General features: G+C 42.2%; 1 protein-coding gene across 1 annotated transcript in view; it reads left to right on the top strand.

The window, feature by feature from the left end:
* The window catches only part of LOC140734620 (epiphycan-like), a 56549-nt gene that overhangs the window by 24278 nt on the left and 17847 nt on the right, over positions 1 to 14424 (top strand). The window contains exons 3-4 of the mRNA XM_073058846.1: positions 3359 to 3503; positions 7089 to 7247. Of these exons, the coding sequence (XP_072914947.1) occupies positions 3359 to 3503; positions 7089 to 7247 (304 nt within the window). The remainder of the gene's footprint in view (positions 1 to 3358; positions 3504 to 7088; positions 7248 to 14424) is intronic.

Here is a 14424-nt window from a genome sequence, read left to right as displayed (position 1 = left end):
AATCCCACTATTGACTGGAAACGAGTGGAGTGAGATGTGAGCAAAGCAAATCTGCAACTTCAAAGTGAGGACGGCACAGCAGCGTTCAGCGGACCGGTTAGCATAACACCATTACAGTGTCAACAGCCCGGTTTAATTCCACCCCACCTCTGTCCAAAAGCAGTTTGTAGGTTCTCCCTTTGGCCACTTGGATTCCCTCTAGGTGCTCCCGCTTCCTGAGGCCCCATGTGCCACCTAGGAACAAAGGGTTCGGACAACAGCGTTCCTGTTTCTTCCCACATTCTGAAAACATCCGGATTAGAAGGTTAATTGGTCACATGAGTGTCACAGGGTTAGTTGGGCCAGTAGGACCTGTAACCATGCTCTATCTCCAAATAAAATGAGAACTAGAGGTATTTAGACAGGTATTTGGGCCACTCGGTGGTGTAGTGGCATTAGCACTGGACTTCGAGGTGGATGGTCTTGAGTTCAAACCCAGCCGGCTCCCAACCTGGGCAGCAGCATCTGCGTGGAGAAAAGGCCTGGCAATCTACTTCCGTATCTTGCCACAAAAACCCTCTGGACAATGACGCTATCCACAGGGCGTCATGAATCAATGACAACTCAATGGCACTCAGCAATAACAGCAGACGGGATCGTGAACAGGCAGTGAATGGAGGAACACGAGCAGGCAGACGGGTTTAGTTTAAGTTGGCATCTTGGCTGGCACAGATTCGTATCTTTTGTATCTGCTCCCCAAGCAGCATGAACTTTTGAGAAACCACTGCGTCCTTTTCTGGACTATCTTGCCCAATGCACATTAGGGCATGTTCCATGTTCTAGATGTCCTACATGGCTGTGTAAGATGGGACTCTGGGTTTCGCCGGCTTTTCCCAAGGACAGACACTGATACAAACGGCAAATGCTACTAGAAAAGTATCGATTCAGTGAAAGGTGCTGTTAGGTTTGCCCAGAACTTGTTGATCTTCCAGTTCTCGAAGCTGTCAAGAGCCAAGGACCAGGACAACAGGATGAAGGAATTACCACATTTCTCTGAAGACACAAAGGCTGATCTTATGGAGTCAGAGTCACAGAGTACTACAGCACTGCGGCAGAACCTTCAGCCCATCTAGTCCATGCCAAACTTTTATTCTGCCTTGCCCCATCTGGGCCATGTTGTTCGGCGTGGATCATCGGGTCAAAGGGCATGTTTCCATATGCTGTATGACCCTATGATTCATCACAATTTTGAAGTTAGAGCCTGGCCACTCTTGAGAAAAATCTGGAGACAATTATTACATAACAACACAAAATATCTGTAAGGAGACTTGCATCCTCAGGGTACGTATGTGCAAGGAAAATGTATGCAGGAGATTAACAGTTCAGCACAGACTAGATGGGCCAAAGGACCTGTTTCTGTGCTGTAGTGCTTGCTATATGTCTCTGTGTTGTCATGCTAATACGTGTAAATCTTGTAATCAAATCTCACATCGTGATCAGCAAAGAGATTGCAAATACCGAATAATGTATTCCAGTTAATTAGGACACATCAAGACCAGTACATTTTGGCCCAATTAAGCGGCTGCCCCAATTAACCAATGGCTCAATTAACTGGAATCTACTGTATAAATGCATTTGGTAATCACATCAATAAAGCAGCAATTTGTACAAAAAAAATAAAGCTGAACTGATACAGAATCTGTGAATCTGCTGGAGACTGGAGGAGGAGGAGGAGGAGGGTGTGTGTGAGAGAGAGAGAGAGAGAATGTGTGTGTGAAATCAGACTTGTTTTGCCACACACACAAAATGCTGGATGAACTCAGCATGCCAGGCAGCATCGATGGAAAAGAGTACAGTCGACGTTTCAATGTGTCTCGGCCCGAAGCATCGACTGTACCTTTTCCATCGATGCTGCCTGGCCTGCTGAGCTCCTCCAGCATTTTGAGTGTGCTGCTCGGATTTCCAGCCTCTGCAGATTTTCTCTTGTTCTTGTTTTGCCGCTGTTGTGTTGCTTTGATTTAGTCCGTGTTGTTCTGCTGAACACTGCGGCATTGCCTTTCTGGTGCCGGTATGTGTGCCGACACTTGCGGGCTGCCACCAGCTCATCCTGAGATTGTGCTGGCTGCTAACGCAAACAGCACATTTCCCTGTCTGTCTTGACGTACGTGTGACAAATAAGTGACTCTGAATTTGAACCTGAAAAAGCCTCAAAAGTTTCGGCTAGTATTTATTTCAGTATAGAAGATAAATGCTGAATTAATTGAGATATTTTAATAATTATTTATCTTTTATTTATTGAGATACCACGTGGAGTAGTCCTTCTGGCCCTCTGAGCCACACCGCCCAACAAGTTAATGCTAGCCTAATCTCGGGACAATTTACCATGACAAATTAACCCACCAACCAGTAATGATAAGCAGCTGGTATAAAAGATATAAAGAAATTGTTGGACAATTTGAATAAGACAATATTGAGGCAGCAATTGAAATACTGTGCTTAGTTTTGGTCACCCTGGTAAGATTCTATTAAGCTGGAGTGAGTGCTGAGGAGCTTTTCGAGGATGTTGCCAGGATTCGAGGGAGAGGAGATGAGCAGGTTGAAACTTTCCTCATTGGGTGTTACTGAGCAGGGGAGATCTTACAGAGGTGTATAATCTGACGAGGGGCATAGATAGTGTGAATAGACGCAGTCTTTCTCCCAGAGTTAGGGAATCGAGAATTAGAGGGCATTGCTTTAAGGTGAGAATGGTGAGATTTCATCCGGAACCTGGGTGGGGCAACTTTTGGGTTGGAGGGGCAGAAAGGAGCTAGCTACCAGAGGAGATGGTTGAGGCAGATACATTAATATAACTTAAAAGGCACTTGTAAAGTATAGGAAAGGCTTAGAGCCAAACAGGGCTTCCTTAGATGGAAATCTTGTTCAGCATTGACCAGTTAGGCTGAATGACATGTTACTTTCCTGAATGACTCTATGATTTGTCACAATTTTGAAATTAGTACTTGGGAATTCCAGAGAAAAATCAAGAGGCAATTTATTATACAATAATCACAAAACATCTTCAAGAAGACCTGAATCCAAAACCTTCTGCCTCAGGAACTAAATGCCCCCATTGAACCACAGCTGAAGAAACAGAAAAAAAACATAAAGATTAAAGTCATGACACTTTAACTACAAATGTACATTCTAAGATATGGGCTAAATATTAATATTAAAACTGAGCTTAGTCATCTATTGGTTACTCAGTTTTACAGTACCGTTTGGAGAACCTTTGCAAGATTTAGACTCTAGTGCCCCCCTGTGGCGGAATGTATTAAAGACACAGAGATGGGATTGCCTTGAATGACATTCTGTAATCTAAATTTCTGCTTTTTAATCAAAGGTCAGTGTCGACAGATTGGAACCTGCTGAGAACAGTGTGCTTGACACCTACGACAGTGGCTATGAGGAGGGAGAGACTCTCCATGAAGATGTGGATTCTGGTGCTCCAAGTATTCCTGGCCTTCTGGGTCCTGACACGAAAGAAGGTTTGTACTGACATTCTCAGTATTTTACAGATTTATAAATATAAAACATTTAAAAAACTTTTTCTAAATTCATTATCCTTTTTGTAACTTCTTGCATTGCTATAATGTGTCATGATTCCTAAATGGTTATTTATTATCAGTCTGTTTGTCAGAAGTGACAACATAACCTTTGTCATTGTCTCATTGTAATTTTGGCTTCAGAAAGGAATGTTTTCCCTGAATCACACCGTATGTGACTTTTCGGTGTCTCTCGTCTAACCACAGCAGACAGGAACTAACCACAAAACACTGAATTACATTAACATTTCCAGACATTGGATACACACATGACATACCTATCAGATAGAATCCAAACCCAAATTCCACGTTGCAGGTATTGATTAATGCTTGAAGATTCCTGGTTCAGAACTGGAAACAGTAAAAACAGTCCCAATTATAAATATGGAGATATTTTCATAAAAATTCTCCATCGTTTTCTTTGTATAGTGTGTATTCTCTCTGTTTGGACGTCCTCATGTTGGTTACAAGGTGAGAGAAGCTGTGAAGTGCCAGGGCCAAAGTAAACTCTCGTCCACAATATACAAGGAGCCTGTATTAAACTAAAAGGCATGCTATAGCTGTTCTACATTAAGCAACTGTATAATCTACAAAGACCAACACAGTTCTAACTATATACACACAGCCCTAGGAATTCATTTATTCAACTCCAAGAAAAACCGTGCTGTGCCATTGAAACCTGGACAGCAGCATAACTCCAGGCTCCATAATGAAAACTTCAGCCCTTCACTTCTTCACCTTTGAAGAATTTTCATTGGTCTTACCCCTTTTAATTCTTGGATAAAACTCTTTTGTAGGAAGTGCAGATTGCATAGTTCACCTGCGGTGGGATTTTCAAACTCACTGGTCTGAAAGATTATCGTTCTTTATTTTCTCACAACACATACATATCGCCCTCCCTTCTCTCTTTTTCCATTCCCCTTTCTGGTTCCCCTCTCAGCCCTTTTCTTCTTCTCACCTGCCCATCACCTCCTGCTGGTTCCCTTTCCTCCATGGTCCTCTGCCCTCTCCTATCAGATTCCTTCTTCTTCAGCCCTTTCCCAACTTCTTATGTCATTCCCTCCTCCTCCACCCACCCACCTTCCCCCTCACCCAGTCTCAGATAACACCTGCCAGCTTCTACTCCTCCTCCTCCTTCCCCCCTCATCTTCTTCTGGTTCCCGCCCCCTTCCTTTCCAGCCCTGATGAAGTTTCTCCACCTGAAACATAGACTGTTTATTCCCCTCCATAGATGCTGCCTGACCTGCTGAGTTCCTCCAATAGTTTGTGCATGTTACTCAAGATTTCCAGCATTACTTGTGTTCCCATTTAATAAGTTTGTCCTGAAACTGCAGTCATAGCTTTCAGCAAGATCTGTGATCAGCTCTGACTTCAGATAAATCTTCAGCAGTGTCTTTGCTGCTTTGCTTCAGTGGTCCAGGTTCAGAGCTATCATCATTCTCAAGCTCCGACCCTCAGGAACACTGATGTTGATTGTGGCCACATTGGATAGCATTGCATTAGAAAGGTCACCAGAACGCCTTGTCCAAGGAGAGGAAATGTGGTCTAATATTCCTTCAGCAGACAAGACAGTCAACTGGCTGCATTAAAGGCTTCACCAGAGTATGAGGGGTGATTGATATGTTCGTGACCTAAGTTAGAAGGAGTCAATTTAAAAAAAACCTAGCACATTTATTTTTCAACATAGTCCCCTCCTACATTTACACACTTAGTCCAGCAGTCGTGGAGCATACGGATCTTGGACTTCCAGAAAGTATCCATAGCAGGGGTGATTGATAAGTTTGTGGCCTAAGGTAGAAAGAGATGAGTAATTAACTTCAAAGTTTCTGCATAATCACTCAAAGAGTTGAACTGCTTGTGCATGTAACGAGAGCTGTGTAACTCATCTCCTTCTACACTAGGCCACGAACTTATCGATCACCCAGCTGTGGACACTTTCTGGAGGTCCAAGATCTGTATGCTCCACGACCACTGGACTAAGTGTGTAAATATAGGAGGGGACTATGCTGAAAAATAAATATGCTAGGTTTTCTAAAATTGACTCCTTCGACCTTAGGCCACAAATGTATCAATCACCCCTCGTACAGTCACTCAGAGGGAGGTAGTGAAGAACTGGTTTTACATACTGTCGATACAGCTTAATTTGGGGGCGGCATGGTAGCGTAGTGGTTAGCACAACACTTTACAGTCCCGGCGACCCGGGTTCAATTCCCACCGCTGCCTGTAAGGAGTTTGTACGTTCTCCCCGTGACCATGTGGGTTTCCTCCAGGTGCTCTGGTTTCCTCCCCTGGTCCAAAGACATGCCGGTTAATTGGTCATTGTAAATTGTCCCATGATTAGGCTAGGGCTAAATCGGGGAATCACTGAGTGGCACAGCCTGAAGGGCCAGAAAGGCCTATTCCTCGCTGTATCTCAATAAATAAATAAATACACACATTGCATTGAGACAAAATAGCAGAATGCAGAATAACATGTAACAGCTACAGAGAAAGTGCAATGCCTGGGCAAGGTCATAGCAAGATAGATTGTAAAGTCAAGTCTTATCATACAAGAGGTCCATTCAATAGTCTGATAATGCTGTCCTTGGGCCTGGTAGTACATGTTTTCAGGAGCACATCTTCTGCCTGAGGGGAGAGGAAGTGTGACAATAACAACCCAATTCCAATGCGAGACTGCAGTCATATCCTTAAATGACTCACCATGAGCAACTTCCTACCAGGAGCTCTCGTCTGCAGACCTGGCAGTCCTCCATGGCTTCCTGGATTGAAACTTGTCTCCAGTGAGCTTTGTTTGTTGCTAACTTGATGGAACTCCCTGACCTCTTTAGAAAACTCTTCCTCACTTCTCACACTACCTCATCGTTTCCAGCCGCCCTCCCCCCCCCCCCCCCCCCCCACGGCCGAAACCAATGACTGTGCACAAGCATGCGCTCAGTGGCAGAATTCTCCTAAGATTGCAAGGCTGCTGATTGCATAGTGGAATGGGGTCCATTGCAGTGCTGCTACTTGCTGAGTCAGCGCTTTCTCTGCTACTTGCTGAGGATTACAAGAGCCTTCAACATCTCATTAACAAGTGTGACACTGATGCCAACAATGTCAGCAATGAGGCATTTAGACCTGCCCAAACCGGTGGGGAACTGAGGGATGTGGACCATGTGCAGGCAAATGGGATTGGTTTAAACTTCGGTATCGGCATGGTCTTCCTGAGCTGCACCTCCCTACACTCTAATGCTACTTTGCACAGAGAAATTTGACAGCACTTTCTGCAACTTCACTGTTAAGGGTCTCACTCTACGTGTGTCTTCACAAGCAGAATAAGGTGGCCATGTTGGCTGTTTTCTTGCCATTTAGAGGTGGGAAACAATTTCTAATCTGGTGAAATCCATTTCACTCTTTTGTTGAATTATCAGATTATAAAAACAGTTTATAAGACAAGCTTTTCTCTGTATCTTGGTACATATGATAAATAATAAACCAATGCCAATTTTTTTTTAAAACTGACTTTATCTTTTTTTATGCATCTCCTAGGTCTTCCAACATGCCTTCTGTGTACCTGCTTGGGCGGGTCTGTCTACTGTGATGATACAGATATCAAAAACATACCTCCCCTTCCGAAGGACACCACCCACTTCTACGCACGTTTCAACAAGATCACCAATGTAAAGAAAGGAGATTTCGATGGGCTAAGTATGACCCTGTGGAGTTCTAGCCTTACTGCTATGATGACAAGCCTGCATTATTGTTTGTTGCTCATGTAAATGTTAATTATATGCTGTGCATTCTTTCTCTCGTTTGTCATTTATGGGTAGTTGAGGTTCCCTGTATTCAAAGTTCAAAGTAAATTTATTATCTAAGTGCATATATATCACCATAAACAACCCTGAGGTTCATTTTCTTGTTGGTATATTCAATAAATCCATGATAGAAATGGTTATGGGATGAGAAATAATATTTGGAAGCATAGCTCAAGGTTTCTGACCATGCCTTTAAAGAATAGAATTAAAACACAGACCAACTATAAATTGATCACAAAGCAAAAAAAAATGAAAAGGTGTCTCCTTCATGTGACACTGTGAAACATCTGTAGAGCTGTCCAACCAGTACTCATACTCACATAACAACATAGCAAAAATGAAAAGACCATTCTGTCTGCGAAACTTGTTTCCACAAATAAGCTTCAAAGTAAATGTATTACCAAAGTACATATATGTCACCGTATACTACCTTGAAATTCATTTTCTTGTGGGCATTCACAACAAGTATAAAGAAGCACAATAGAATCAAAAAAAATCTACACACAAAGGTGTACAAACAATGTGCGAAAGACAATAAACTGTGCAAATGCAAAGAGAAAAACAACAATAATAATAGATAGATTATTATAATAATAATCTATAATAATAGATTAATAAATAATACTGAGAGCATGGGTTGTCGAGTCCTTGAAAGTGAGTCCATGAGTTGTGAAATCAGCTCAGATTGTGGTGAGTGAAGTTATCCACTCTGGTTCAGGAGCCTGATGGCTGAGGGGTAATAATTGTTCCTGAATTTGGTGGTGTGGGACCTGAGGTTCCTATACGTCTTTCCTGCTGACAGCAGCAAGAAGAGAGCATGTCCTGGATTCAAGAACATGACTGATTCTTCACTTTAGCATCATGCTCCTGCACCTACTCTATAATTCCTCCTACCTTTAAATTGCTGTCTTGACCGATAGCATTGAAAGCCCAATTCTTCAATAGGGATTTGTTCATATAGACAAATAAAATATTTCCTCTGATGGGGGCATCAAGGATCAAGGACCAACTTTATTCACCTTATAAGTTTACATGTGCATGAATGCATAAATATCAATTAGTATTTACAATGCAAACAACATTATAAAAAATGTTTTAAAGTGTTTACAGTGCAGTGATTAAGGTAAGAAGTAGAGGAGTGGCGGGCTAACTGGAATGGTTGATCAGATAACTGCCTGGGAGAAGAAACTTTTAAGATGGTGTGAATTTTTTATTTTCATAGCCCAATGGCACTTTCCAGATGGAGGTTTTGCAAAAGGCTGTTTGTAGGGCGGGTAGTGTCTGCAATGATTTTCCTCCCCATTTCTTTGTCCTGAGCATATACAAGCCCTGCAGTAAAATGCAGTCAACGACCTTTTCAGTTGACATGACAGTTCTCTGTATTTTTTGTACCTGTGAGGACATTGCACTAATTCACACAGTAGCAGCTGATGTGTGGATGCTGTCTGAGATGGCAGTGTAGAATTGCAGCATATGTTCTGGAGAAGTACTGCATATCCTCTACTGAGCCTTTTTGTTAATGAAAGAGATATAGTTCTCTTATCTAAGCTCCGCAATGCCATTCGAGTCCAACCATCCAGTGGTGATATCAGGCAGCATCTCTTCACACAGATGGTAGTGTTAGTCCAAGACAGTCTCCTGTATTCTGAGTTAATTGAAAATTTCAAACCTAAGCTTGACTTTGTGCAAAGCAAGGGTTACACATTTATGTGGCTGAACAGAGTTGAGATAGATATTAGCCACAACATGACTAAGTGGTGGGGTAGGCCTTTAGTCATACCACTCGTGTTGTGCATTTAATATTTCAGCAATATTTGAGCAAAATTGTAAATATATTCTTTGATTAAGCATTCTTTATTGTTTACATAATTCATTACAGGTTATATGGAAAAGTACGTCAATGGTATATGCCATTACACCACCATGTCAGAAGTGCACCCTGCACTACAGTAGAAATGAAGTAGACACATGTTATCTCTGGCTTCCCATGTACTTCTTTCAATTATATTTTAGAGTTACAAAACATAACAGTGATGACAAGAAAGTTTTAAAACAAACCCAAGATGATGACCTACCTTTTGAAGCGCAGTGAGACATTCGAGTTAAATAAGCACAGCTAGAGGACAGAGACAATCAAATTAATAAAAAGACAGAAAATAGATAAGTTCAGAGGTTCATTAACAATGAAAACTGGGTGATAATAGTCTTAAGTTTAATAAAAAAGAACAGAAATGGCTGGATACATTGGAAAGATAGATGCATTCGATTGCACAACAGATAACTGGCTGATGTATACTGAGTGAATTGAGCAGTATTTTGAAGCAAATGAAATAGTTAACGAGAAATGAGTGCCAATTTTACTGAGTATAGTAGGTGAGAAAGCATATAATTTGCTTAGATGTTTAAATTCTCCAACCAGCTGAAATGAGCTTTGCTGATATCATGAAAGTAATTCAGAAGCATTTAGAACCAAAACCACTGTTAATTACAGAACACTTCAGTTTTCATAAGTTTTTAAAGAAGTGGAGTCCATTTCAGCATAAATGGGTGAATTGAAGAGATTGCCAGAGCACTGTCAGTTCAGTGATGGTCTTAATGATGCACGGAAAGGTTGTTTAGTTTGTGGAATCTTACAAGAAAGCATTCCAAAATGGCTCCTAAATGAAGCACAACTCACAATAAAAGAGCAGTTGAACTCGCTGTACCAATGGAACCACAGACAGAGATGCAACTGAGTTGCAGTCAGGAATGAAAGTGAGTGTGAACAAAATTACAATGTCTAAACAGAAACCGGCCTGGCTGAACAAATTATGTTACCGTCGTGGCAGGGGCTCACGTACACCAGACCAATGAAGGTTTAAGGGGGAAACTTGCAGAAAATGCAACGAAGTAGGACACATACAGAGGGCATTTCAGGCAGAAATAAAGGGACTGCACAGGGAAGGAACTGCAGTTTCAAGAAGAAACTAATCTGCATGCTGTTGATGAAAAATCTGATACCGATGAGAGCGACACAGGACTGGGTACACTTGAGATTTACAATTGGAAACTGACAATAGACAAGCAATATGGCTTACACCAGAAGAGAATGGCAAATTAATTAAAACAGAATTGGACACTCGGCTGTTTCAGTCATTCCACAAAATGAGTTTGAATGCTATTTCAAAGATATGGAACTGAAGTCTGCAGATATCCAACGAAGAACTTATACTGGAAAAAAGATAACTACTGTGGGAATGACATTTGTATCAGTGAAATTCAACAACCAACAAGCCACTTTGGGTTTGTATGTGGTAAAAACAGGAGGACCAGCATTGATTGGCTGAAAAAACTACATCCACCACTTGCACATTACATTGCACAATGAATTAAGAAAAGTACTGGATGATGCTACATGGTCCCAGTAGTCAGGAAGGATGGGTCTGTCAGGATCTGTGGTGATTTTAAAGTCACAATAAACTCAGTGCTGAAAGTAGATCAATATGCTCTACCCAAGATAGAGGATACCTTTACAAACCTTTCTGGAGGGAAGCGCTTCAGCAAAGTGGACTTAGCTGAGGCCTACCTAGAGATGGAGATGGAAGAACAGTCCAAAGTGTTTCACACCATAAACACACAGAGAGGGCTTTATTGTTATTATAGGCTTATTTTTGCAGTAGCATCTGCACCTGCATGCTAGCAGAAAGCTATAGACCAGGTGATGCAAGGCTGCCCAGGCACTCAATGTAATCGGGATGGCATCATTGTTGCAGGTAATGATGATAAGGACAACCTCCAAAATCTCAAAACAGTGTTAAGAAGATTGAAAGATTATGGGCTCAGAGTATGACAGAACAAGTACGAATTCTTTAAACCAAGCATCACTTACTGTGGTCACTCCATTGACATACAAGGGTGCTGAGAAAATTCAACAAGTGGTGGATGCCCCAAGGCCAAAGGACGTGTCACAGTTGTGGTCCTTTTGCCAATTTATCATTTACTATAAGAGATTCCTGTCAAACTTGGTGACTGTCTTCCGCCCCTTGAATTTGTTGCTACAGATCGGGAAGAGATGGCAATGGACAAAACAGTGTGAGGTGGCTTTCCAAAAGACAAAGGAAATGGTGATGTCAGACACTGTACTCACACATTGATCCACACCATCCAGTGAAGCTTGCCTGTGGTGTTTTGCCTTATGGTGTAGGTGTAGTCATGTCACATGTTATGTGTGATGGAAGTGATCACCCCATAGCCTTTGCATCTCGTTCCCTTACCACTTCAGAGAAAAAAATCATGTATAGATTGACAGAGAGGCCTTGACTCTGATTTGGGCGTAAAGTGTTTCCACCAGTATTTGTTTAGGAGAGAGTTCACCCTCATCACTGATCATCAACCGGTAGTGTCCATTTTCAATCCACAGAAGGATGTTCCCCTAACAGCAGCAGCACGAATGCAGAGATGAAATCTGCTTCTTCAAGGACACAATTACCAGATGGAAATCAAGAGTGAACTTATCGTGGAAATGATGATGGATTGTCCCATTTATTCTTGGAAAAGGAAATACCTGAAAAACTTACAGAAGAGGACACTCATCTGGATTATTCTCCCCACGGCAGACGTTCCAAAGGGAAACCAGAAAAGACCCCACACTGTCTCAGGCTTCATGGCAACCCAAACTGGCTGGAATGTGCAGCAGAAATTCCAGCTCCCCTATTTTTATCTGCACTGGGATGAATTTTGCCTTGGCGATGTTGCTCATGTGTAGATTGAAAGTTGTTGTACCATCTAAGCTGAGAGATAAGAACACAAGAAATAGGGGCAGGAGTCGGCCATCTGGCCCATCGAGCCTGCTCCGCCATTCAATAAGATCATAGCTGACCTGATCATAGACTCATCTCCACTTACCTGCCTTTCCCCCATAACCCTTAATTCCTCTATTATGCCAAAATCTATCCAACCTTGTCTTAAATATATTTAGTCAGGTAGCCTCCACTGCTTCATTGGGTAGGGAATTCCAAAGATTCACCACTCTCTGCGAAAAGCAGTTCCTCCTCATCTCCATCCTAAATCTACTCCCCTGAATCTTGAGGCTATGCCCTCTAGTTCTAGTCTCACCTACCAGTGGAAACAACTTTCCAGCCTCTATCTTATCTATCCCTTTCATAATTTTATATGTTTCTATAAGATCTCCTCTAATTCTTCAGCATCCAGCGAACACAGTCCCAGGCAACTCAATCTCTCCTCATAGTTTAATCCCCTCATCTCTGGTCAACCTGGTGAACCTCCTCTGCACTGCTTCCAAAGCCAGTATATCCTTCCTCAAGTATGGAGACCAGAACTGCACACAGTACTCCAGGTGTAGCCTCACCAGTACCCTGTATAGTTGCAGCATAACCTCCCTGCTCTTAAATTCATAATGTTGGAGGAGCTACATGCTGGTCAAAAGCTCAAAGCTTTGTCTGGTGGCCTGAGATCGATCAGCAGATCGAGGAGCTTCCCATGTACAGTTTGGGATGCCAATAGATTTGGAAGATGCCAAGAACAGCACCTCCCCATTCCTGGGTATTTCCTGCATTGCCATTGGCAGAGGGCACGTGGATTTTGCCAGACATTCATGGACACTAATTTCTTGGTGGTACTGGATGTAGCTAAAAAGTGGCCAGAAGTGTTCCCAATCACCTCCACTACAGCCTCACATCCTGTTGAGAAGCCTCTTCTCAAGGATTGGTGTTCCAGAGCACTTAGTCAGTGACAATGGGCACTTTCATTCATTCCTGAAAATGAATGGAATAAGACATAGTACATCTGCACCTTACCACCAAGCTATAAATGGTTTGGTGGAAAGGTTTGTCCAAAGACTAAAGACCACACTTTGACCAATGTCAGCAGAGCACCTGACACTGACACTGAACCAGAAGCTTGCCAACTTCCTCCTTAGATATCACAATGTAGCACACTCCACAACCAACAACTCACCAGCTCTGTTGCTTCCACGCACACCTGGATCTTCTCAAGCCCAATCTCAGAAGGGCCATGCAGGACAAATGGGGGCTCTTCAAGCAAGGAGGTTTAGAGTTTCATTCACGGACAAGCAGCCCTGGTATGTGATCACAGACGGAATCAAAAGTGGGAAAGATTAAGGACAGAACTGGGCCGCCCTCCTACACAGTGGGGATTGCATCTGATGTCACCTGCACGTCAATCAGATGAGGAGGGCGGAGTTAGAAGAAAGGTGTCCAGAGCTCTCAGAACGACTTCCTGCAGTCCCAGATTCAGATCCTACAACCACTGCGGTGGAGGTCCCAGACCCTGAGGTTGTTCCACAGCCTCAAGTCTCACCTGAAAAGCAGAGTGAACCCCCTCCCCTCCCCTTGTCAGGAAAGATGCTATCCCACCAGAGTAAAAATTCCTCCACAGTGATTAAACCTTTAGGCCTGAATAGGGAAATTTAAAATTTACTGTACTGTGGATATCTGTATAATAGTTGCATTATACTGTGAATACAGTTGAGATGAATGCTGTATAGAGTTGGAGTTTATAGCCAAGCGGGGAGGAATGTAGTGTTTTTATTATTTCAGTAATATTTGAGTAATATTGCAAATATATTAAGTATATTTGTTCTTCAGATAATTTATTATGGGTCATATGTAAAAATATGTGATTGGCATACATCGTTACACCACCACATTATAATTGCGTGCCTCACTCCACAGCAAAAACAAAGCAGAAACACATTATCTCTGGCTCCCCATGTGTTTCTTTCAATTGGTTCTATGTTTTGAAGTTACTAAACATAACACCTGGGACCTCCATCGCAGATTACTACAGAAATATTTAACTGAGTTAGACTCACATTACCTTAGAAAGTCAATTCATTCGATGCAGGAAGTGACTTCACTTCTGAAGCTGTGGCAGTGGAGTTCCGAGTTAGAATCACTGGCATATAACATGAAATTTGTTGTTTTGTGGCAGCAGTACGGTGCAAAGTCATAGGTAAATATCTAAAAATTACAGAAATAAATAAATAGAGCAGGAAAGGAACATTAAGGGTTCACGATTTCATGGATCATTCAGAAATCAGATGGCAGTGG

The sequence above is a fragment of the Hemitrygon akajei genome, chromosome 10 (genome assembly GCF_048418815.1).
Source record: "Hemitrygon akajei chromosome 10, sHemAka1.3, whole genome shotgun sequence".
Lineage (NCBI taxonomy): Eukaryota > Metazoa > Chordata > Chondrichthyes > Myliobatiformes > Dasyatidae > Hemitrygon > Hemitrygon akajei.
This window is presented reverse-complemented; position numbering and strand designations above follow the sequence as displayed.